The 26,329-nt window shown below is 30.7% G+C and overlaps 3 protein-coding genes across 6 annotated transcripts; all 3 read left to right on the forward strand.

The window, feature by feature from the left end:
* Window positions 1-1,171: 1,171 nt before the first annotated feature.
* LOC107403871 (protein DETOXIFICATION 27) lies at window positions 1,172-5,932 on the forward strand. 4 transcript variants are annotated; one of them, XM_048478689.2, is made up of 8 exons: window positions 1,177-1,684; window positions 1,781-2,322; window positions 2,441-2,527; window positions 2,855-2,911; window positions 3,938-4,176; window positions 4,298-4,416; window positions 4,962-5,051; window positions 5,733-5,932. In XM_048478689.2, exons 1-8 carry the CDS (start codon window positions 1,379-1,381, stop codon window positions 5,787-5,789), a joined length of 1,497 nt encoding a protein of 498 aa, XP_048334646.2. In that variant the 5' UTR covers window positions 1,177-1,378; the 3' UTR covers window positions 5,790-5,932. The 4 variants fall into 4 exon arrangements, 2 of the variants coding, with proteins under 2 accessions (XP_048334647.2, XP_048334646.2); XM_048478690.2 differs by lacking the exon at window positions 2,441-2,527 and having other exon boundaries at window positions 1,172-1,684; XR_007242411.2 differs by lacking the exon at window positions 5,733-5,932 and having other exon boundaries at window positions 1,184-1,684; window positions 3,938-4,109; window positions 4,301-4,416.
* Window positions 5,933-7,022: 1,090 nt separating this feature from the next.
* Window positions 7,023-12,340, forward strand: LOC112489614 (protein DETOXIFICATION 27). The gene is made up of 8 exons (XM_048479752.2): window positions 7,023-7,585; window positions 7,939-8,480; window positions 8,603-8,689; window positions 9,165-9,221; window positions 10,630-10,868; window positions 10,997-11,115; window positions 11,795-11,884; window positions 11,989-12,340. The coding sequence occupies exons 1-8, from the start codon at window positions 7,274-7,276 to the stop codon at window positions 12,043-12,045; spliced, it is 1,503 nt and encodes a 500-aa protein (XP_048335709.2). The 5' UTR covers window positions 7,023-7,273; the 3' UTR covers window positions 12,046-12,340.
* Window positions 12,341-17,307: 4,967 nt separating this feature from the next.
* Window positions 17,308-22,293, forward strand: LOC125418089 (protein DETOXIFICATION 27). The gene is made up of 8 exons (XM_048478818.2): window positions 17,308-17,734; window positions 17,818-18,359; window positions 18,837-18,923; window positions 19,198-19,254; window positions 20,963-21,201; window positions 21,354-21,472; window positions 21,758-21,844; window positions 21,957-22,293. The coding sequence occupies exons 1-8, from the start codon at window positions 17,447-17,449 to the stop codon at window positions 22,011-22,013; spliced, it is 1,476 nt and encodes a 491-aa protein (XP_048334775.2). The 5' UTR covers window positions 17,308-17,446; the 3' UTR covers window positions 22,014-22,293.
* The last annotated feature ends 4,036 nt before the right edge of the window (window positions 22,294-26,329 follow it).

Consider the following 26,329-nt stretch of genomic DNA (forward strand, 5'->3'; position numbering starts at 1 on the left):
AAATATAAGAAAATCATGTGCACTTGGCGGTACCAGCTTCCATAGAAGATAAAGAAGGCATGCAGGGAATTCACGTCCCCCCCCCCCCCCCCACAAACCAAAAAAAAAAAAAAAAAAAAAAAAAAAAAACATACTTAAAACCAATTAAAATGACATGGCAAATTTTAAACCCATGGCCTTTAATCACTTAGGGTGGTGCCAAGTTGGTAACACCGATGATGCATAGAAGATTTTCTCTTTAGAAACTCATATATTTTTAGATGGTCTTTTCTCATTAATATGGTATGATAAACCAACTACTTTTATTATTTCTTATTTATTTATTTCAGAGGAAAATAGAAAAATAGAAAAATTCCCAACACAATGAAAATGAAATGATGCTACATATTATGGGATAGGATTGATAATTTGATTACATGATAACATGAAGGCGGTAGCAAAGACATGCCCGCATGTGCATGCATGACTTCATTTTTTATTTTTATTTTTGTTGTTTTTTGTTTCTGGTACCATCTAGTAAAATACCAATTATATATATATATATATAAATATATAATTAATTCTTATCTATAATTCCCTAGATATGGTTGGATTCAATTGACATGGTTGTTTCCAGCGCCTCAAAAAAAAAAAAAAAAAAAAAAAAAAAGGTAAGAACTATATATGGAAATGAGATTTAGTACCAGAAACCAATGGAAATGATTACCGTGAAGAAAAAAAGGAAATCACAAGAAGATGTTGGAGAAGTCGTTTAAAATAGTAAAAACCATTCAAATGGAAGAAATTTAATGTAAACATAAAACCTAATGAAAATAAAAGAAGATTATTTTAGATATTTTAATATTTTAATTAATGTATTGATGCTTTTTTATTTTCTTATTCAAAGAACTTATTTGTAGAAATATCAACCAACCTTAGTACTTTTCTAAAGGTGTACTGTTAATTTTTCTTTTCTTTTTTTTCCACAAAAACACTTCTCATTTTCTTAGATGAAACCCAAAAAAATAAAAAATTCACATATGGCGTATGTACATATGCCGTAAGCAATGACTGCATCTATTTTTGAGTTTGTGTTGGGTGTTGGGTTCTAATCCAGCGATTGAAGCCGACCTGTCCCACACCAACCCAGCAACGTGTTACGTTGTTTATTGGGTTCTAGGAGGGCGTGTTAGCTCCCCAACAGCTTCAAAATTCACGCCCCTTATATAAGTGGCTTCAGCTTTGCCATCTCCTCCTTCTTTATTAGATTTATGTGCGTGTGTGCGCGGGTGATTTTTCTCTTATCTATATTTCCTTCTTAGTTTTGCTTTCTCTCTAATATTTGAAATACTCGTGAATTCATAGACAAGGGAGAGGAAGCAAAAGTGAAAAAAGATCAATGCCAAGTAGTAGAGATGTTGGAACAGAGGAAGCAAAAGTTCCATTGTTGGAAGACTCGGCTTCAATCGAGCCGATTAAAGAAGAACAAAGAAGGGAATGGAAAGAAGATGAAGCTCTTTCAACGAGAGTGTGGAATGAATCAAAGAATCTGTGGCAAATAGTTGGACCAGGAATCTTTAGTCGGGTTTCCACCTACTCCATGTTTGTCATCAGCCAAGCTTTTGCTGGCCATCTTGGAGATCTTGAACTCGCTGCTATGTCCATTGCTTCCAATGTCATACTCGGTTTCGATATTGGTCTTATGGTACTTGTGTTTTTCTCTTAAATTCTAATATGTTGCTCAAAATCAATCAGGAAATTCATTTGTCTTGATCATATATTTTGTTTTTTTATCAAACAGTTGGGGATGGCAAGCGCTTTGGAGACGCTATGTGGCCAAGCCTTTGGTGCCAAAAAGTACTACATGTTGGGTGTATACATGCAGCGTTCATGGATTGTTCTCATCCTTTGCGCTGTTGTGCTTTTGCCGATATTAATCTTAGCCACTCCGATCCTAAAGCTTCTGGGACAGCCTTCAGATGTAGCAGAACTATCAGGGCAAGTTGCCCTGTATTTTATACCGCTTCACTTCTGCTTCGCGGTTCAGTTTCCGATTCAGAGATTCTTGCAGAGTCAGGTGAAGAACAGAGTGATTGCTTGGACAGCACTGCTAGTGCTGGTGGTGCATGTGTTTTTGAGTTGGTTGTTTGTTTATAAGCTCAAATATGGACTGCTTGCCACTATCCTTATTTTGAACTTTTCATGGTGGTTGTTGGTGGTTACTCTTTTGGTTTACATATTCTGTGGTGGGTGTCCCTTGACTTGGACTGGATTCTCAATGGAAGCTTTTTCAGGTCTCTGGGATTTTCTCAAACTCTCTGCTGCTTCTGGGGTCATGCTCTGGTAATATTCACAAACAAAATCTCAATTGAAGTGCCTAAATATTGTATGTTGTACTTTTTCACTTCCTGTTCAGGTTGTTCTGAGTGTGATATTTGTTTTCTGTTTTTGAAATCTACAGCTTAGAGAATTGGTATTACAGAATATTGATAGTAATGACTGGCAATCTAGAGAATGCAAAGATTGAAGTGGATGCTTTGTCCATTTGGTAACTTTGTCTAATCAAGACATCTCTTTCTTTGATCATATATAATATGCAATTTTTCAATGATAGACAACGTCTTAACTTATCTGATGAGTGGTGCTAGACCTTTTTTTGCTTTGACAGAGATAACTCCTGTATATATAATTAAACATATTTGATTATTAAATTAAACTGGTGAATCATGTGAGATTTGGCGTTTTAGGCGATGATGTAATTGGATTTTAGAAGATTAATCAGGAAGCATTCAATGTGCTACTGTACACACAAGCTGTTTGATTTGTTCAACAATTTCTAATGGGTTCTGAGTTCTGATTTGTCTTTATTTGGCAGTATGAGCATCAATGGTTGGGAGATGATGATTCCTCTGGGGTTTTTTGCTGGAACCGGGTACTGCTATTACCAGCTCTTGTCCTTTTTTATTTTTTATTTGGTTATATTTAATTATTGAAAAATAATATTCATCATCATGGGTGGTACGCATAAGTGGGAGGAGAATAATTGGCACATGCGAAGGGGTTATTTTTCCATCTAATTTTTTAGTTTTAAAGACAATTAATTAATGACGAGAGATGCATCAAAAAAACAAAAATTAATGACAAGATAGGTAATCACGCCCTTTCCGTGTACATTAGAATATTAATGAAATCTAGACCAGAAAAAAAAAATTCAATTAATTACATGGAAAATAGCAAAATATTTAATTATTGAACTCTCAAGCCACCATTGGCTAATTGGGCTCCAACTTGTAGTTACAAGTAATCAAAAGTAGGGAATCTATTAATGAACTATGGCCCGCCATATCCCCTTCATCCACAGTTTTGCTAAAACCTCTGATTAATTAGTTTGATTATCCTCCTAGAATTCATTGCCTTTAGCACTGGTTTTTCACTTCTAATTATTAGTAGACATAATGTCATATATTATTACTGTTAAAAAGTCATTAAGTAAAGAGAAACATATCAATATGCTTATCATTTTTTTAATCATTAATACGTTCACGATGATGTAAAGGTGCGTGAATAACGAGGTTTTGGACTCTAGAATTAAATTATTAAGACTAAATGAACAAACAAAATTAAAGGTTAAAAATGTGCTTGTCCAATTTGGGTTATGGAGTGCTAGTTGGTCAACGCATACTCATTTCTTTACTTCATTGAATAATATTACGTGAAAGGGACAAGATTTTAATTAAGCGAGCAAAGTTCTGCTAAACTTGATTTTAGAGGTGCGCTTGACTTCTTGATTGCGTGTTGAGTTCAATATTCACTAGAAAATTCATAATGCTAAGTAAGCAAGAGAATTTAATTGGATTATACATACATATAGCTATATATTTTAAGAACTTTGAAAGAGCATTTGGTATATGATAAAGAAAATTTGAATTGCTAATGGATTTGAATGATTATAATGCAGAGTGAGAGTCGCAAATGAGCTTGGAGCAGGAAATGGGAGAGGAGCGAAATTTGCTGTAATAGTTTCAGTAACAACATCCATTATAATTGGGCTATTCTTTTGGCTACTGATTATGATATTCCATAATGAGCTTGCCTTGATATTTTCAACAAGCAAACCTGTTTTGAAAGAAGTAAGCAAATTGGCTATTCTCTTAGCCTTCACAGTTTTGCTTAACAGTGTTCAACCTATTCTTTCTGGTATAGCTTTGTTTATTTTTCTTTCAAAATTTGTTAGATTTGCGTTAATTTTCCATAAAATGTTATATGTTATACCTTCTCACTTGAGAAAATTAAAATGTTTAAAATTGTACCTGAATAGGAGTGGCTGTCGGATCTGGATGGCAATCTTATGTGGCGTACATAAATTTGGGTTGCTATTATTTAATTAGATTACCGCTTGGCTATTTTATGGGTTGGAGCTTTCACACAGGAGTCAAGGTATGTAATTGTAATTTGTAACCACCTTTCACTTTGATAACCAAAAAGACAAAAACACTTTGACAAAACCATGCACAAGGTCCTTGCTCTTAAAACAAGGATATGTTGGCAGCTAATAATGAGATAAAAGATAGCAGCAAATAGATTATAATACTTAAAAACAATGAAAACGCAAAATAATTAAATATAGAATAAAATTGTGATTTGCACTGAGTTTACAACTTAATGCTAAAATACAATTGTTGACAAACTATAAGACGTTGCTATTAAATTTTACTAATATACATACATATATATATATTGATAACTTACTAAATTTGACTCTAAATACAGAAAAAATAAAAATTCTTCTCAGATGGATAATATCATCATCACTAATTAAGAAACAGCTAATTGGATCACAAAAAATTCTCATGATCAGATTAGATCCAAATATACATATATATATATATATATATATATATATTATCTGCATTTAGAATAAAATGGTCAACCAAAAAAAATATATTGACACAAATATCTATTTTGTAAATAAATGAAATTAGGGAATTTGGGCTGGCATGATATTTGGTGGGACAGCAGTTCAGACGGTGATATTGGCCATTATAACCATGAGATGTGAATGGGAAAAAGAGGTGAGATTATATTCTAAATTCTGAGCTCATTTAGTTTTTAAATTTCAAATTTTCCTCTATCCCACCATTTTTTATCATGGGACTTTATGTTAATATGGCAATTGATGATATTTATTTATTTTTTATTTTGGATTAATTACATTTTAGTACTCTCTATAAAATAGTCAGATTGAACATTGAGCTGAAGTTTAAAGTGATTTATGTTAGATGTCAAGTTAAAAATTGTTTCACATTAGTCCAATTTTTAAATTGATTTCCAAATTAAACAATAAATAAATTTTAAAAAAAATGACAATTTTTTTAATTTACGAACAAGATGAGGTAAAATAATTGATTAATTAATTAATGAGAAACCTAGTTCCTTTTTTTAATTTTTAAACTTTCTATTGGTCAATTTGAGAATCAATTTGAAAATTGGACAATATAAAATAAATTGTAAATTGAGAACCCATGTGAAACATTTAAATTTTGATGTGCAATCTGACCGTAGTAAATGGTTTTAAAGTGCAATTAATTTTTTTATTTTTTAATATTGAAAAAGGAAAATTGAATCATTTAATGATAGTTAATTAAATTGTGATATGTGGTATATAAGATCACTAGTAACAAATAATATTTTTTCTTAAATTTATGTACAAAGATACCATGATCATATCTTTCATGTTGCGGGCTAAAATGCAGGCAGAGAAAGCAAATGTACGTGTGAGAAAGTGGTCAACAAGGATGCAAGAACACTGATATTCTGTTTATTTTACATTTTTCTTTATTGTGATTTGGTTTGAGTCAGGTGGTGATCCATTATTTGGCTTTACGTGTTTCCATTTGTAGATGAGTTCGTTTGTACATCATTTCTCATAATAATATAAAAAAACAGTTTGTCATTTTTTTTTTTTTTTACTTTGATGCTTTTTATATCTGTTTAGCATAATTTTTAAAAAACTAAAAAATAATTTTAAAATTTTAAAAACTGCTTTTTGAAATATTTGAATAATTTTTAAAAAGTTCTTCGAACTTTTAGATGCTTTTTTGAATTCTAACGAAAACCAATAAAATATAGTTTCTTCATAAAATACTTTTAAAAAAGTAGAAAAAGCGAAGTAAAAGCAAAAATAACATACAGAGCCTTAGTGACCTTTTCTTTGGTCTCGTCCATCTCACATTTTAATTGTTAACAAGCTTGGTTAATTTTACTTGCTTTGATTTACTTACATTAATACTATTATGGTACCAATTTTTGTTTTTTTTATTAGCCAAGACCAAATATATATAAATAAATAATTTCTTACATTTATATATGGTTGATTTTTCTAGCCAAAAAGTGACGCTCCTATATGAGATACATAATCTGAAAGTTATTTTGGTATATATTAATCTGAGCACTATATACTGTATGTATACATATAATTATTGTACAATGAGGGATGTAAGGGATAGTATGTACAGCTAGCCATCAAATATGGAAAATTATTAAATGAAAATTCTTCGTTAAACATGAATTTGGTATGGTAATTATATATAAAGTAATTTAATTATAAATATTAATCCAGTTGTTCTTCAAATTTTCAATTTATACATGAATATATTATAAAAATAAAAAGAAAAATTAAAAATTAAAAATAAAAATAAAACCAGAAAGAATACAAATGGTGCAGTAATGAAGCAACAGAAAAAGAAACGCTGGAAAATACCGATTAGTACCTACATATTATATATGTATACACACTGGAGGTATTAATAAAACTATGGTAACCAATAATGTATAGCCTACAGTTACAGAGCTAAATTTAGCTGGAACCAGCATTGCCAATATTGATTGCTTGGAGAGAAGCTAGCAAGACAGTAATAAAAACCCAAAAAAAAAAAAAAAACCAAGGCCACAAAATTATATTATTAATTATTTGTTCATGAGCTTTTTCCTTTATATCTTTTTTACCAACTAAAAAGTAACATAATTAAAGAGTCTGTTTCGATTATAATGATTTCTTACCATTGCTATGTTTCTTAATTTGGAGTAGTAGAGACATAGTTTGTTTAAAAACCCTTGTTCGATACCTCTATAATTCTGTGGTCACACACAAGAGCTAGCTGGTTCATTATTAATTAGAAATTTGCTTTGTAGTTTGTCTCTGTCCACCTTCCTTTTATCTTTCTTTTTGATATTTCAAATTCTAAGGAAGTTCATAGACAAGGGTTGAGGAAACAAAAGTAATTAAACAATAACAATGTCGCTTAGTGATTTAGGTCCTATAGAGCAAGCAAGGCTTTCATCATTTTTGGAAGACTCGGATTTAACCGTCCCATTAAACGAAGAGCAACAAGCAAGGGAATATGAAGAAGGATTACCTCTTTCGCGGAGGGTGTGGAATGAATCAAAGAAGCTCTGGCAAATAGTCGGCCCAGCAATCTTTACCCGAGTTTCTTCCTACTCCATGTTCATCATCACCCAAGCCTTTGCTGGCCATCTCGGAGACGTTGAATTCGCTGCTCTATCCATTGGTCTCAATGTCATCCTTGGCTTCGACATCGGTCTTATGGTAATTTGTGTTTTCTCCTTTGTATATATACATAATGGCTGCCTCAAATTAGCAACATGTTAATATAAAACGTCCACCTTATAACGAGGGACAAACACCTATTTTAACAAAATTGTATATGTATATATATCGTCAAAGGTTTGCGCAATACACAAGCGCATATAAATGCTGTTATAGGTGTCACACTTTTCAAATTACTGTAGTTGCATCCTATTACCTATACCTACCGTAATTTTGACTTGAGCACCTATCATATGCATGCCATAGATATTATGGTTCTTGAATATCAACGCGGAAATTTATTAATGTCTTAATTATATATTTTTGTCTCTCTGAAATTTTTTATCAAACAGTTGGGGATGGCAAGTGCTTTAGAGACACTCTGTGGGCAAGCCTTTGGGGCCAAAAATTACTACATGTTGGGTGTATACATGCAACGTTCATGGATTGTCCTGTTCCTTAGTGGTATTGTGCTTTTGCCGATGTTTCTGTTTGCCAGCCCGTTACTAAAGCTTTTGGGACAGCCTACAAATGTAGCAGAACTATCAGGGGTAGTAGCTCTGTATTTGATACCGCTTCATTTCTGCTTCACGCTTCAGTTTCCATTGCAGAGGTTCTTGCAGAGCCAGCTGAAGAATAAAATGATTGCTTGGATGTCACTGGCAGTGTTTGTGGTGCATGTGGTTCTGAGCTGGTTGTTTGTTTATAAGCTCAAATATGGACTGGTTGCTACCGTCCTTATTTTGAACTTTTCATGGTGGTTGCTGGTGCTGATTCTTCTGGTTTACATATTCTGTGGTGGGTGTCCGTTAACTTGGGCTGGCTTCTCAATGGAAGCATTTTCAGGTCTCTGGGAGTTTCTCAAACTCTCTGCTGCTTCTGGTGTCATGCTCTGGTAATTTCACTCTCTTCTCTCTCTCTCTCTCTCTCTCTAAAAAAATCTCCATGGAAATTTCTATAGTTTTTACTTGCTGTTTGTGAGGGTGATATATTTGTTTTGGTACTTGACATGTGCAGCTTGGAGCATTGGTATTACAGAATACTGATAGTGATGACTGGAAATTTAAAGAATGCAGAGATTGAAGTGGATGCTTTGTCCATATGGTACTTTTGTCTAATCAATATATCACTTTCTTTTATTAAGTTATATATTATGCAAGCGTCCTCCTCTATGGACTATTTTTATAGAAAATTATCAAGACTTCTCTTATTATCGTTTAGATTGCTGTTCAAGAATACATTGGTGGACTATGAGTCCAGTGAAATACTACGTTTTTAGAACAGCCGAGTAAATTTTATATAGATTTACATAAATCTCAATTATTAAATATTTTTATATCTCAGTTTTTTAAGAATTTAAAGCGTAATAATAAAAGTTTTGATGGTTGTACCATCAGGATGTCCAAATGGGAAAATAATTATACATACATTTGATTATTAAACTAATCTCATGAATCAATGTAAGATCTGCCTTTTCAACGAGGATCTAATAAGATTTTTGGAAGATTAATCCGGATGTATTCAAGGTACTGTACACAAAAAATATGTTGACTATTCTCCACTTTCTCTTTTTTGACAGCATGAGTATCAATGGATGGGAGATGATGATTCCTCTGGCATTTTTTGTTGGAACCGGGTATTACTGCTACTACTACTCCTTGTTTTTGTCCTTCATTTTTTTTTTTTTCGCATTTTCTCTTTTGTATTTAATTATTGATGAAAAATCCTTTATATTATAGCTAGTGATGCATTGTCAGTGAAAAGTGACAATTTAATTTGCAGGTTTTAAGAGCTTACTTTCCCACAGATTTTTAGTTTTAAACAAAACCCAATTAATTATAATCACGCTGCCACAGTTCCACTGATGATCATTAGAGATGATCAATTGTATAATTCTTTCCCTAACCATTGACTAATTGGGCTTCAACTTTTAACTTTTAATAAAAACAGTGGCCTACAATATCCCATCATCGACACTTTTACTAAGCTCTCTGATTGAGCTATTGATTAGAAAAGTTTCTTGCGAACCAAAAGGATGGGTTTTACAATTTGGATTATAGGGAAGAGGTTTGGTCTGTGCAGTATTCCAAAAACAGTTTTTGTATAATTAATTTGTAGAATTTAAGAAAGATAATTTAGTCTAGTAATTTTATAACTAAGAATCTATGTTTGGCATAGAACCTGACAATGTTTTTCAACCTTGCTTTCCACCCCTACCGACAATTTGGAAATTTCTGCATCATTTTCATAGGTCTAGTTTGTCATTCCGTGCACTGATATTACCCTTTCAATATTAGATAATTCAATATGCTTATCTTATCATACGTATACAAATCATATAAGGGTTAAGACATTAGACTCTGGAATTAAACATCTAAGACCAAAATAAATAATTAGTGAATCATTAAAATGAACCACACAATCTAATTTGCTTGTCCTCTGTGGGGTATGGACGACTTAGTCAACATTTGTCTATTTCTTTAAGTTCATTGAACAATATTATGGAAAAGTGACAACATTTTAACTAAGTCAGAAAAGTTCTGCTAACTTTTGGTTTAGAGTAGCGCTTCATTTTGAATGATTGACAGCTTGCTTTGGTTTATTAATGTTTTGAAAATTTAGCAATATGATGGGATACCATCTTACTTTTGACTACTTGGTCTACAAGTTTAATCTGTAGCAGAGCATTAGAAATTTGTGCAGTTCATATGGATGGATTTCCAATATTCACGTGAAACATAATGCTACTCTAAACATAATGGATTTCCAATATTCACGTGAAACATATATATATATATATATATATACATATATATTTTAAATTCAAGTTTAGAATAATCCAATAATTAATAATAAAATTTTTAAATCAATTTATTGTCATATATGATACTGATTGTATGTAAATAGATATATATTAAAATTTTGGAAGAGCATTTGGTAGATGACAGTGAGAACTTGAGATTTTTTTAATTATTTATTTATTTTTGTGGGGGATAAATAAGAAAAGTTGAGTTGGTAATGAATTTTAATGATAAATAATGCAGAGTGAGAGTGGCAAATGAGCTTGGAGCAGGAAATGGAAAAGCAGCCAAGTTTGCTACAATAGTATCCGTAGTGACATCCACAATAATTGGGCTATTCTTCTGGCTCATAATTATGATATTCCATAATGAGATTGCCATGATATTTTCTACAAGTAAACCTGTTTTGGAAGAAGTAAGCAAACTGACTTTTCTTTTAGCCTTCACAGTTCTGCTCAACAGTATTCAACCTATTCTTTCTGGTAACTTTTTCTTTCAACATTTGGATTTTTTACATTAATTTTTCCATAAATTATTATTATACCTCATTATTTTTATTTAATTGAAATGAAACTATTTAATTAAAAGAAAATGATTAAATTGTAAACAGGAGTGGCTGTGGGATCTGGATGGCAATCCTACGTTGCATATATAAATATAGGCTGCTATTATCTGGTTGGATTACCGCTTGGTTATATGATGGGTTGGGGCTTTCACAATGGAGTCAAGGTATGTATTCTATTTTTGTTGAGCGTCTCTCATTGATGACGAAAAAGATAAGAAAAAAAAAAAAGAAATGTAGACGTTGGCACTTGGCAGGAAATAAGATAAAGATATAAAAAGCAAATATAACTATAATGAACACATATGGATAAACTTTTGTGATATGGTCGAGAGAAGAATCATTTTAAGGTATGACAAAAAGAAGAACAGAACAAAAAAGTATTATTGGCTATCAGATTGTCTAGAAAACACTATAAAGTACATCAAAATGTTGGGAAGCATTTTGAAAAATTCAATAACATATACATTAATATATGAATTCTCATATGGTGATTGTTTTGGCCATTGCCTCAAACTGCAAAGATAGTAAAACGTCCTAACCCGTTAGTTCTCTGCAAACACCCTGTAATTCTTGATTTAGAAAGACGATTATGAGTTATGGCTACAGGGGGAAATTACATATTTAATACTAAATACCATTTGCTCAAAGCTAAGATGTGACAATTAGATTTTTCAAGGACACATAATATTATCTCTAAGAAACAGCGTGGGTCACAAGAAAAATAAGTAAATAAATAAAACAAAAATAAAGTTCTCTAGATAACTTTTAGATCTAGCTTACTGTAAAATGATTTACCAAAAACAGAATATTGACAAAATTTCTTTTGAAAATAAATAAAATTAGGGAATTTGGGCTGGCATGATGTTCGGTGGGACAACAGTTCAAACGGTGATGTTGGCCATTCTTACCATACGATGTGAATGGGAAAAAGAGGTGAGATTCCTTCAAATTCAATCATTCACCCTTTAATTTAATCATATTACACTTAGATATTATATATGTTCATATATTTATTGTTTTATGGGCTAAATGTGCAGGCAGAGAAAGCAAGTAAGAATATAATGAAGTGGTCGAAAATGGAGCAAGAACAATGATATTTAGCTAGATATGGAATATGGATTTATAAGAAATCTGAGTTTTATTTTTGTGCCCCATTATAGAAATTGATATTTCTTTCGATCCATTTCAAAGTGGCCATTATAAGTCAAAATGTAAGATGCATATGGTTTTTACATAGGGTGACAATTACGGTACCATACTGTTCCATTCCCTTAAATACCTTTCCTACAATCCATTTGCAAAAGGTTAATATAATATGAAAGTTGATTGGCGTTATAAAGCCATATTTGTAATACATTTTGCAAGTAATCATAATAAAGTAAAATCTAAATTTTCATAGAAATTTATTGAAAATTTTAAATTTTTTTGTGTACTGAAAAAATATATGTATGGAAATATTTTTATTTGTAATTATATTCATAGAAATTTCCTATTATCAAATTTTCTTGGAAATTTCCGTGAAACTTTGGTATTTTTCTCAACATATTTTCTGCAATTTTGATGTGAATTTAGTTTCTGAAAAAAAAAATGGATTTCTCATTGATATTTTGATAATAGCAATTTTGGATTTCTTACTTAGATTTTTATTTTTAAAATTTTATTTTTATTATTATTTTATTTTTTGTGTTATCTGTATGGTACATATGCTGTAGCATACTATAGTATATGATAATATTTATATACTATATTTTGAATTACGTATATGTTTTGTATGGTATATATTATACAGTAGAATATAATGTGTATTATTTTATCACTTTATATTATTATACATATGAATTCTCATATCTCATATTATTGATTTTTTAAGAACTCTTGAGTTTTTCCTTTTTTTATTTTATTTTCTTTTTTTTTTTGTGTTAATCGTTATGACTATCAAAAAAGAATATGATGACTCTCTCTCTCTCTCTCTCTCTCTCTCTATATATATATATATATATATACAAATTGTTCAATCGAACTAATTAAAAAATTTAAATTTTTAATTCCTTAATTTTTTACAAATGTTTTTTTTAATTTAGAAGGTGAGAGAATTAGAATTTGAAGTAAACCTTTCTTTTTTTTTTTTTTTTTTTTTCGTTTTGTATCTGTACGGTATATGTATATGCTGTAGCATGCTTCCCTTGACCCAGTAAAGCTTTACTCACTAAAAAGCTCATGTATTATAGTAGTTTTCCTTTGTCACTGTAAAAGGGTACGGACTGGTCATGATTCACACTTCATAGCACTGAGTCTGTCCATGAATGATCTTTGAGGAAGGTTTAAGTTTTGCTATTTGTTATTATTCATGATTATTTGGTAAATATTAATTGGTTGTATTTTATATATATTTGAACTTTAATATTTGATATTGTTTGAATTAAATATTGAAATTTCAAATTTGTTATAAATCAGTTAAATTGATTAATGTTGATAATTTTACCATTAGATGATGCTAGCATGCAGATATCATAATTTGTTTTTGATCAAAAAATAAAAAAAAAAATATTTTTTAAAAATAATTTCTTTTATTTTCCATCTTATATTCATGATTTTTTATTTGAAAAACTGTATCCAATTTTATTTAAACTAAAAATCCAAAAAAAATTAAATATTTTTCATCCTAAAATTAAATCAAAAATAAAAAGTTAAAATAAAATTAGAATTTTGATCTAGTAAAAATATTTTTATTAGACCAAAAATTAAATAAAATAATTTTAATAGACCAAAAATTAATAATAATTTTTTATGCCCAAACCATAAAAAATTTAGTCCAAAACAAAAAATAAAAATTAGACAAATTAAAAATAAATTTTAATTTTAATTTTATTTTATTTTGATCTAATAAAAAAAGAATGATACATCCACCTATACTTACATGCAGATTACTTGATTCTAGAAAAATTAAAAATAAAATAAACCATTTTTACTTAAAAAGATAAGTATCTAAAAATAATAAAAATAAATTATTAGACCAAATAAAAATAAAAAATAAAAAATAAAATCAATAATAATAATTTTTTTTTATGTTAGATCAAAATTAAAAAAAAAGCATAAAAATTATAAAAATTAAAATTTATTTTTATTCTTATATTTGTTTTAATTCTTGGTTCAAAAATATTTAATTTTTTTAGAATTTAAATTTAAAAAAAATAGAAATGAATAGAATTTTTCACATAAAAAACTATAATTACAAAATGAAAAAGATAAGAAGTTTATTTTTAAAAATTTTTATTTTTATTAAAAAATAAATTATGATATCAGCAGACTAACATACTAACATTATCTATGGCAAAATTAACATAATTAATCAGTTTGACTTGTAATAAATTTAAAATTTTTGAATTCAATTTAAGTAATTTAAAATTTAAAATTTGGTTCGTATAATTTTAAAATTTCGAAATTTCAAAATACTAATCAGTAATTAACACAAAAATAAAATAAATTGAAGTTGAAATTGCCATGCAATATTAATCAAAGGTATTCATTAATTATCTTAGCCAAAAACAAATATATATATATATATATTAATTTCTTTGTTTGGAATTACAATAATTGATGCGCAATCCTAGCAAAATATGATTAAGAATGGGAGACTCCTTAAAAATAGTAATAATGGAGGCATAAAAGGAATAGTTTTCTACTGTCAACTTGCAACATCAGTATGCTCCAATCCAAGAATTAGTGACCAGTATCTTTTTTTGGTGAAAAATTTTGCGACCAATATATGAACTGGTCTTTACATGACCAATAGGGTCAAAGCCATGTTGGCCAACGATAATAGGATCACCGAACAGGCTTGTGGATGTCGCTTGTAATTTTGATGAGTGATTGGTTAAGTCTATGCCTCAAACCTATTGTTTAGACAACTTCTGAGGAACATTGATATTTTGTAAGATACAACGTGCTCATTAATTTATTTTGCTTTTTCCTTTTCGCTAATTCTATCATGTGATTTTTGTTTTTTTGGTGGAAACGCTACCATGTGATTGACCAGGATCAATGTGTGAAATTCTGCCTTTGTTTTTTTGTTTTTTTCCTTTCTTGAATAGTGATATTCTGCTTGTACTGTAACAAATTTTAGGCAATCTAATAAATTTTATATTATTAGAATACTATATTGTTATTATAGGTGATAATTATTTATTATTATTATATTTATATGATTTGTATGATTATTTAATGGTTAGGAATGATTGTTCATTATAAAATAATGGATTAGCTTATTAATAATTGATAAATTAATAATAATAATCTAAAATTATAAAATGTAAATTCAACAAAATAATGACAATTAATTAAATACAAAAAATTTGATTAATAAGTTTGATGAGTGTAAAATTACTCTTTTAATATATTTCTCTTCTAATAGAGCAAATCACCACGTATCTGACACCATCAAAGTAACGCCCAAGAGCCGTCGGGGTTGACTACTGGAACTCCTGCAAGTTGCTGTTGATTTTCCAGCGCCAACAATGTCCATTTTTTTGAAAGAAAAAAGAAAAGAAAAATCCAATAGTAAAGTCTACTTCCGTTGGCAAAGGTCTCTAACGACGGCTGTTAGCCCCCATCAAACTACTGTGGCGATCTCCACTGGTGGGAACAAACCCTTTTTGGGTCTGTGTTGCTCTTATTAAAAGTTTTCAAAACACTTAAATAATAAAAATAATAATAATAATAATAATAACACCATTGGCATTACCGAAAACTACTAGAAGTAGGTGGCTGCCCCCAGCTGCTCACTGGCTTTCCTTCCCCTATTGGCATGCTTAATGCTGGTTTGAATTTCTAAAGTTTTAAGACCAACCTATTTATTTAATTATTTTGCCGATAAAATAATTATATTCAAATCTCTCATTACCCTTGTCGTTCAAAACTCGAGGAGCCTATTATCAACATAATTTCTTTGAAGACTTCTTCTAAAATATTATGGTTGTTGTGGACACGAGAAAGCCAACAACAGCAATCATTTTCGATTTACCAGATTTGGGATACTGTTTTTTTTTTTTTTTCTTTTTTCTTTTTTGGGAGTTAGTATTTCAGATGATTTTAAATGTGAATGTTTCTGGGTGAATAGTCTGCTTAAAATATTATAATCTTATTTTATTGCTTTTACAAAAAATTACCAATTAAATTTGAAACTAGATAAACAGAGACTAAAATTAAGTTGAAGAACGAACTTCTCCAAAAGAAGCAATAGAGCTGAAGAAGAATCCCCATTGCCAAACCGAAGTTTAGTAATGCTTTCTGCCTTGAATGACCAGCAAGATGACTCTAGAAGAAGTGATATTTTCAAGCTGCAGCTCAATCATCGGCAACAAAAGTAACAGCGATGGCCTGCCATCGGCTGTTTGTGAATTTGAGTCGGAGTCCTGTTTCTTGAAAATTTTCTACCGGTCTCACAATAGCCGCCAGTGACTTCAGGCACAGCTGAAGAGGAAAACAATGAAATCCTAAATGGCTGGCTAAAATATTTAAATTTTTCTATTTATTTATTCTTCTATAAAGGTTTATCTTTTGGATAAAAGAAGAAAATATTTTAAAATAGTAAATTGGACATTTTTAATTTGGACATTTTTAATTGACATGGCAAACTTAACATATGTCATTAAATTATGTTTATTTTTAACAAATGGCAGTTATTTGAAGTGGTACCGAATCAGCTGGTACCACCCTTGCACTGAAGATTTTCTCCATTTTCGCATCGTGTTTACTAATGTGTCAGTGAGACAGTGATTGGTATTCCTAAAATGTGTGTTAACATACTTTTGACTAAATAAAATAATTTTGTCTAGGTAGGTTCGTGGTATGTACTAAATAAAATGCTGGTGGTATGTACTGAATAAAATGCTGTGTGACCAAGTCCAATCAAACTCAAATTTGGTCACCCATGACGTACGATTATATATATATATATATATATATGTCTGTTTTATTAGTCTCTATACCAATGTTGGCGTAAATTTTCTTCTTTTCTTCTGCTAATACCCCACAAAGCTAGCTTTGCGTGATCCCCAAGAGTTTTATCTCCAGTTGGCTCTCTACAAAACGTTAAAAAAAGAAAAAATTTGAAGCCTAATCCTGATCAATTTTATCAACGCGGTCTATTGCATTTTGATTTTGTGTCTGATATTTTGTTGTGGTCAGAGTTCAACACTTACAGTTTCCACACATATGAAATAACAAGTTTTTAATCAGACGATAGTGGGGGTGCTTGAACCTCTGCTTTCTTATCATTTTGTTTCCACGGTATATCTATAAGAATCCAAAGCTTATGTTTTCTGAAATCAGGCTCTCCCCGCGCGCCCCCCCCCCCCCCCCCCCCCCCCCCCCCCCCCCTCTCCCTCTCTCTCTCTCTCTCTCTCTCTCCCTTTTAAAATTTGAGGTTGAGACTGGTTCATATATATACAGAGAGAGAAGGGAAGGCGGAAAAAGAAAACCCAAATAAATAAAAAAATGACTACAAACACAAACGGTGTCATAGAGGAAGCAAACGTTCCATTGCTGCAAGACTTAGCTTCAACAGTTCCATTGAAAGAAGAAGAAGAAGGAGTTCTTGTTAAAAGGGTTTGGATTGAATCAAAGAAGCTATGGCACATAGTTGGTCCTGCAATCTTCAGCCGCCTTGCTTCTTTCTCCATGTTCGTCATCACCCAAGCCTTTGCTGGCCATATGGGTGACCTTGAACTCGCTGCAATCTCCATAGCTACCAATGTCATCGTTTCCTTCGATTTTGGTCTCTTGGTATATTTCACAAACAGACGATATACGTTTAATTTTATTTTTTTTAAGCTCCCTTAATTTGTATTCTTTTTTATCATCACCAGCTGGGTATGGCAAGCGCTTTGGAAACTCTATGTGGGCAAGCATACGGAGCCAAGCAGTATTACATGATGGGTGTATACCTGCAACGTTCATGGATTGTTCTGTTCATCTGCTGCATTCTGCTTTTGCCTCTGTATCTCTTTGCCTCTCCAATACTAAAGCTTTTGGGTCAGCCTCATGATGTGGCAGAGCTATCCGGAGTGGCTTCCCTGTGTTTTTTACCTGTCCACTTCAGCTTTGCGTTTCAGTTCCCTCTGCAGAGATTCTTGCAGAGCCAGCTGAAGAACAATGTGATAGCTGTGGTGTCTTTTGCAGCTCTGGTTGTCCATGTGATTGTCAGTTGGTTGTTTGTGTATAAATTTCAGCTTGGAGTTATTGGAACTGCACTAACTCTCAGTGTCTCTTGGTGGGTGTTGGTGCTCGGTCTTCTGGTTTACACCCTGTTTGGTGGGTGTCCATTGACTTGGTCTGGTTTCTCCATTGAAGCATTTTCAGGCCTTTGGGAGTTTACGAAACTTTCTGCTTCTTCCGGGGTTATGCTCTGGTAAATATGAATGCCTCTGTTTAATCAGCTTTTTATTATTATTATTTTTTATGAATTCAGGGGTGCGCGTCGTTTTTTAATTTTTTTTCAATCCAAACTAAATCGAATGATAGAGGAAACCCATATTAAACCGAATTGGTTTATTGACATTTTATTATGTTTAATTTTTTTAAAAATATATTTTTATTTTTAATTATTTGAATTTAATATTATTAATATATTAAAATATAATTAATAAAAATAAAATAATAAAAAGTTCTATATAGTATATATGCAAATCTATTATAAACCAAAAAAAAAAAAAAAAATCAAACTGAATCCGTTTGATTTGATTTTGATCGATCTGGTTAGGTTTATGTCCCTTATATAAAATTGTTTAATCATCTTTTTTTTCATATACAATTTATTTGTTTAATTTAATCTCACAAGTTATATTTGTTTTTTTTTTTTTTTTTGGACATTTTTTTAATTCCACAGCTTGGAAAACTGGTATTATAGAATACTGATAGTGCTGACAGGAAATCTAAGCAATGCCGAGATTGCGGTGGATGCGTTATCAATATGGTATGCAATTTGTACCTTTTTTATTTTTTTATTTTTTCTGATTGATTTTGCTCTTTCTTTTATATTTTATTTTGTTATATTTTATAATCTGGTGGCTCGTATTTGTTGTGTTTGAAGAATTATTGAAGCTTTCACTGTCTGTATTATAATAATTATTTTGTGGTTTAGATATCTATATATAATATAATGTACACACACACACACACGTACCGTGCACAAACTTTGTTTTATTGAATAATAATTTTAAGTGGATAAAGTTGGTTTTCTTTGGCAGCATGTCAATTAACGGTTGGGAAATGATGATTCCTTTCGGATTTTTTGCTGCTACAGGGTAATTTAACTTTCCATCACCATTTTCATTTGGTCTCTTTTTTTTTTTATTGAATTAATTGGGTTATTTTAATATGCATTATATATGAATTTATTGGTCTTTGAGTAAAATATATATATATATATATATATGAATTTATTGGTCTCATATTAAAACTATGATAAAAATAAATAGTGGGTTTCAAAAAAATAAAAAAAAAAAACACTTTTACTAATTTAATAATTTTTCTTAGTTAAAAAATAAGGGAAAATGCAATGTAAAACGTACGAGAATTGCATTTTCCATTTTGTACACGTAAATAAATGATAAGATGGCCAAATAGTTGGTGTGGCCTCGGATTTATTCTGTCTCATTTTTGCGTACCTCATCATAAAACTTGTCATCTGTTCATGTGTAACCAAATAAAAAAATTGTAGTATCTGCAATTTGGGTGGACCTCAAACTCCCAACCTGTAACATTCAAACTCTCCATTCCTTGAGAAAGTTTAGAAGCCTCTTTTATATTCATAAAAAAAATAAAAAAAAAAAGACGCCTCTTTCATTTTATTTTTTGTCTTGCTTATGGATTTTTATTAGAAAGTTAATTTGCATTTCTCTAGTGTATATCTAGTTTTGATATAGTAAAAAATTTATAAACAAATTGTAAAAGATAACTGTATAGTTATCAAATCATAAAAAGAATACAAATTTTAATACTATTCTTTACAATTTTTTCTTATAAATTTCTTCTCATGTCATTTTTTATGTGTATATATATATATATATATATGTTAATTTTATAAATCATTTCCTTTAGTTTTATCAAAAGAAAAAACAAAAAGCACCAAAAAAGCGAGAAAGATAGCATTTTAGAACTCTTATTTCTAAGCTGGATGCTATCACCCAAATGGTTGTCTTTTTGTCATTAATAAATTAATGTATAAGCGCCAAATAACTCATAGACTTTTAACCAATTAAAAAAAAAAAAAATGCTTTACACTGGCATGATGGGATTTGTTTTGGTGTCTAGCTAAATGAGTGGACGAAGAATATTCAGGATTTAGACTTTTTGATAGAGAAAATATATAAACAGACTTTAAAAAAGAAAAAAAGAAAAGCTGGAGCAAACGACAAACTACTGAACTACAGATGCCTTAATATTTAATATGGCCAAAGTCACCAGAGGCTATATATGGAGAAAGGAAACCAAACCAGTACCAGTTGGTAGCCATCAATTCAACTATCTTTATAATTCATTAAATACTGTGGAAAAGTGATAGACTACCAAATCATACATTTAAAGAATTATTATTCCGTATTAGGAATTTAATATAATTAATGATCCCCATTTTGTCAACGGGAATAATACCATATTTTGGAAGTTTTGCATTAATTAACAATATTTAGCTGAGAATATTGATTTAATTAACAATTATATGCATATGTATATATATATATATATATATATTTGCTAGGATATGCCTCTATATATATATATTAATGATCCCCATTTTGTCAAAGGGAATAATACCATATTTTGGAAGTTTTGCATTAATTAACAATATTTAGCTGAGAATATTGATTTAATTAACAATTATATGCATATATATATATATATGTATTTGCTGGGATATGCCTGTATATGAATATATATATATATATATATATGCATATATATGCTTTTAAAGAAAGTTGAATTGGCAATGATATTTGTTGGAAAATGATACAGAGTGAGGGTGGCAAATGAGCTTGGAGCAGGGAATGGAAAAGGAGCCAAGTTTGCCACAATAGTATCAGTGACGACGTCCATAATTATTGGTATCTTCTTCTGGTTTTTAATACTGATATTCCACAATGAGATTGCCTTAATATTTTCTACGAGTAAACCTGTCCTGCAAGAGGTGAATAAACTTTCCATCCTCTTAGCTGTCACAATTCTGCTCAATAGCGTTCAGCCTATTCTCTCTGGTAATTTTTATAATTTTATTTCCCTTTTTAATTAATGTTAATTAATGTTATAGATTTTTTTTTAATTTACACTAATTTTTTTTGCATCACTATGTGAAATTGACAACCTCAATTAACTTTAATTTAATCTAATTGTGAACCATATTGAACAGGAGTGGCTGTGGGATCTGGATGGCAATCCTATGTTGCTTATATAAATATAGGTTGCTATTATCTGATTGGAGTACCAATTGGATATTTTATGGGATGGATTTTCAATCAAGGAGTCATGGTATGTATTATTTCTATTCACAGAATTAATGACACATATAATTAATCTTTAATTATTTGATAATTGTAAACATATATATATATATATATATATGAAACTTAACCTTAATTATTCAATTTCCTAGTTAAGGAAACAAAAGGAGCAAAAGTGAAGCACAATAGCTTTAGATTAATAAAAAACAAGAACAAATTTTTATGCTTATAATTCATTTTGCGTGGAATGGTAAATTGGAAATGTGAACTGACATTGATTTATGAAAATTAATTAAAAAATATTATATATTAGGGAATTTGGGCTGGCATGATTGGGGGGACAGCAATTCAGACCTTGGTATTAATATTCATTACCGTTCGATGCGATTGGGATAAAGAGGTAGGGATTTATTCTCTATTTAACCTTTAAATTTAAATTTAGATGCTATATCTGCTTTTCCATTTTATTTTTTATATTTTTTAATCTGAGAAATGATTATGTATCGTTGCAGGCCGAGAAAGCAAGTGCACATTTATTGAAGTGGGGAGAAAAAAAGCAACTACATTGAAATAAATATACCGATTCTGGGTTCCCATATATATGTATATACAACATTAACAAAAATGGCATTTTGTCAGGCTTAATTATTTACCAAGTTTTTATAATTTGACTAAGATCGATTACGAAGATATATTTGTAATGAACTCTTGTACGACGATGTACACGGATTAAGATAAGTAATATTTACACTCCTCTGTATGATTTTGTGGCAGAGGAACGACATGGTCTTTTTCATGACTGTGACGTACATCAATATCAACATGGCTAGCTATTGATTTTAAATTTTAGTTTGTCCCCCTAAATTTCTTGGTCATTTTCTGCATGTTGTATAGTCTTGATTATGACATACTTTTTTGCATCGCTCTCTGCTTTTCTTTACCACTATTTTGTATTTTGTTTTGGGCCAAAGATTCTCTTTCTGAAAAGAAAAAAGAACTTCAAAGATTATCTTTAATTCTAATTTTTTTGGACCAACCATTAACTACCCATGTATTTTGTCAAAATTATTAGGAACACCCAAATTTAATTACATGGACCTCATATATCACACAGGGAAAAAAAAAAAAATAGTGATATTGATGTTTTACTTTAATAATACTTCTAGGATAAATTAAGTTTTTTTGAATAAAATAATAGTTTTAAAATAAAAGGGAACAATTTTGTTTAAAAATCCTAGAATGGGAAAACATACATTGTAAAATATAAATAACAGATATTAGAATCAAATGTCTTCTTTTATGATATATATAATTAACGAGAAAGCCAAAAGATTTTTTAAGAAAACCTACCACCGTTTTAATAACGAAGATTGTTGTGATCACTTTTCCTTTATGAATCTTTATTCATATTCGGAATTTGCTTTCAACAAATAAAAGTGAAGAAAGCATAAAAGATTCAAAGATATGAATTCACCGGTTAGATTTTTACTTACTTATTTAGCCCTTAATGTTTGATTAATGACTAAAAATCTCAAGCTTTATTTTATTTCTAATGTTTTTTGTTGAAAATCTTAAAAGAAAGTTTTAGGTCGGAGATAATGGCATATTATTGAGGAAAATGGCAAGTTTGGAGCAATTTTGGCAAAAGATGGAAAGGCTCCACTCCAAAATAGCATGTACCCTTGCTCTATGCCATGGTCCACGCCAAAATGGAATGAACCCTTGCTCCACGCCACCCTCCACTCTACACCAAGGTCCACGACAAACTCCCCTCCACGCCAAAGTCCACGCTAAGATCCACACTATGCGTCACTCCACTCCACCCTCCACGCTTGAGTCCACGCTATCTATCAGCTTGTTTTCACAGAGAAAGTGGCATGGAGCCATGCCAAAATGGTGTGTGCCCTTAAGCTCCATGCCACATTTTTAGCATTTTTTCGGAGGATAAAAAAATGGATGTTGAGGTGTCAAATGGTGAAGGCTTTTGATAAAAAAAGAAGGCCGGATTTTCAATCTTGGCTAGGGTTTAATGAAAGGAGCAGCCACCATGGTAGAAGGAGGTGAAAAAAAGGGAGGCACATTTACCAAGGAAGATTTTAGAGAGATAAGAAAAAGAACTAGAGAGAGAAAGCTTGGATTGAAGGAGATTGAAGCTATTCAAGACATTGAAACATTAAGATTCTTCAACTACTTAGTTTTTCCTCTCCATCTCTTTTTCTCTAATTTGTATTGGATTTATTTGAATATTTTTTTGAATATTATGTCTTCCTTTATAGGTTTTTCTTTGAATTTTGTTATGGTATTTACAAAAAACATGTGTAGCTAAATTTCTATCTAGGATTTTGATGTACCCTATACCCTTCCTATATTTAACTCATTAGGTTGACAAAATACCTAATTTTATTCAATTTCTAGCCTAGAGAACTTCTAATTTAATCTAATCCTTTTTTCCAAAGTGTAATTAGAATCTATGAGTTCTTAATGAAAATTAGAAATTCATTCCCAAAATTCTTAAGCCCTCATGCCTTAAACCCCCTCTTTTATCGCTACCCAATTCCCAATTAAATTTTCCAATATTAATTAGGACATAGATTGTGTTACTCTAGTGACCAATTCACCAATTCAAACTTTCCCAAGTATAAAATAGTGAATCTATCCAATACCCAAGCAAATTCCTAAATGCAAGAGTATATTGAATAATAAATACAAGACTCACACAAGCAAATTGGATAAAAACCAAAATAAAATTCAACCCATTAATTAAATATCATCCAAGTAGAGGTTCCATCAAAGTCCTAGATAGAAATTTAGCTACACATGTTCTTTGTAAATACCATAACAAAATTCAAATAAAAACCCATAAAGGAAGACATAATATTCAAGAAAATATTCAAATAAATCCAATACAAATTAGAGAAAAAGAGATGGAGAGGAAAAACTAAGTAGTTGAAGAATCTTGATGTTTCATTGTCTTGAATAGCTTCAATCTCCTTCAATCCAATCTTTCTCTCTCCAGTTCTTCTTCTTCTCTCTCTAAAATCTTCCTTAGTAAATGTGCCTCCCTTTTTTTCACCTTCCTCTACCATGGTGGCTGCTCCTTTCATTAAATCCTAGCCAAGATTGAAGATCCACCCTTCTGTTTTGATTAAAAGCCCTCACCATTTGACACCTTAACATCCATTTTTTTATCCTCCAAAAAAAGGTTGAAAATGTAAAAAATGTGGCGTGGAGCTTAAGGGTACACGCCATTTTGGCGTGGCTCCACACCACTGTCTCTGTGAAAACAAGCTGATGGATAGCATGGACTTAAGCATGGAAGGTGGAGTGGAGTGAGGCATAGCGTGGACCTTGACGTGGAGGGGAGTTTGGCATGGACCTTGGTGTAGAGTGGAGGGTGGCGTAGAGTAGGGGTACACATTATTTTGGCGTGGAGCCTTTCCATCTTTTGCCAAAATTGCTTCAAACTTGTCATTTTCCTCAATAATATGCCATTATCTCCAATCTAAAGCTTTCCTTCAAGATTTTCAACAAAAAGCATTAGAAATAAAGTAAAGCTTGAGTTTTTAAGCCATTAATCAAGCTTTAAGGGCTAACTAAGTGAGTAAAAATCTCATTTATCAAACTCCCCCAAACTTGATCAATTGCTTGTCCTCAAGCAAAAAGGCACTCCTAAAACTAAATAAAAAAAAAAAGGCAAAATTAAAGATTAATTCCTATATATCAAAATCCAAGTTAAGGTAGATATTATAATTTAATGGCCTCATGAATAAGTAAATGCAATCCTATATGAGAACTTCAAAGTAAAATGTCATCTAATTACCTTATTTTTCACTATAAATCATTGTTTTCAAAGTGTGTGTGTGTGTGTGAATAGATTTAGGCATTTAATAACAAGAAATTAAATCAATTCACACAACTAGGGTCTTAAAAATTAGCTTGGCTTCATAAGCAAGACACAATCTCAAACTCTCCACTGATGTGGCATTATTGTCAAGCTTAGGATCAAAAAGACTTTAAAAGCTTGCAATGAAAAGGCTACGAGATTGGGATTTATAGAAAGAAAAAGGTAAGGATAAATAAATTCAAGAAGGATTCTTAGTACCAAAAATTATGAATTAAAGCTTTACCCTCTTCTTACCCTTAATTTCCCATTTTCTTACTTCAACTCTCACTCACAAACTCTTCACCAATCATGATCAACCTATACTCCCTTATTGAAAGATATATTTCTCACTAATGAAGCATTCCCTAAATATTTGAGCTCATTTTATATACAAGTCCCAAAAGTATTGAAATTATAAATATTACAACTCAAGGAAGCTATTTCTACAAGCTTAAAGAAAGCTAATCCCTCTTTTCATTGCTTTTTTTTTTTTTTAATAAATAAAGAGGGAAATCCTTCATTGCAATTCCATTGCTTTCCTTGAGTTTTCAAACTCTCAATATAGGACCTTTTTTTTTTTTGAAACTCAAATATACTCTCCCTCTCATCACTTTCTACTTTGTGTGTGCCCCAAAATTGAACTCTTACTCCTTTAGCTACATTCAAGCTCCTCATAGAAAATGCACTAAATTCCCATCTCCATTTCTCCTCTCCCAAACTTAGATTGCTCACTCACCTCACCTAAACATACTCAAGCTAAAATTCGTTTCATTTCAATACTAAGATTCCTTAAGTATGAAAAAGGTGGGATAATGAATATTAATTAGGTTCATAAGGTAGTTAAGTGAAGTTTATCAACAAAAAGACTCTAAATGCATCTCTATGTGCAACATAAAGGCTCAAAAAGGGTACTACGGATATAAAATGACAGGGTTAGCTTCAAAAGGCTCAAACTCAACAAGGATGGCCTAAATCATCTCCTAAAGCTCAACATAAAACTAG

The sequence above is a fragment of the Ziziphus jujuba genome, chromosome 7 (assembly GCF_031755915.1).
Source record: "Ziziphus jujuba cultivar Dongzao chromosome 7, ASM3175591v1".
Lineage (NCBI taxonomy): Eukaryota > Viridiplantae > Streptophyta > Magnoliopsida > Rosales > Rhamnaceae > Ziziphus > Ziziphus jujuba.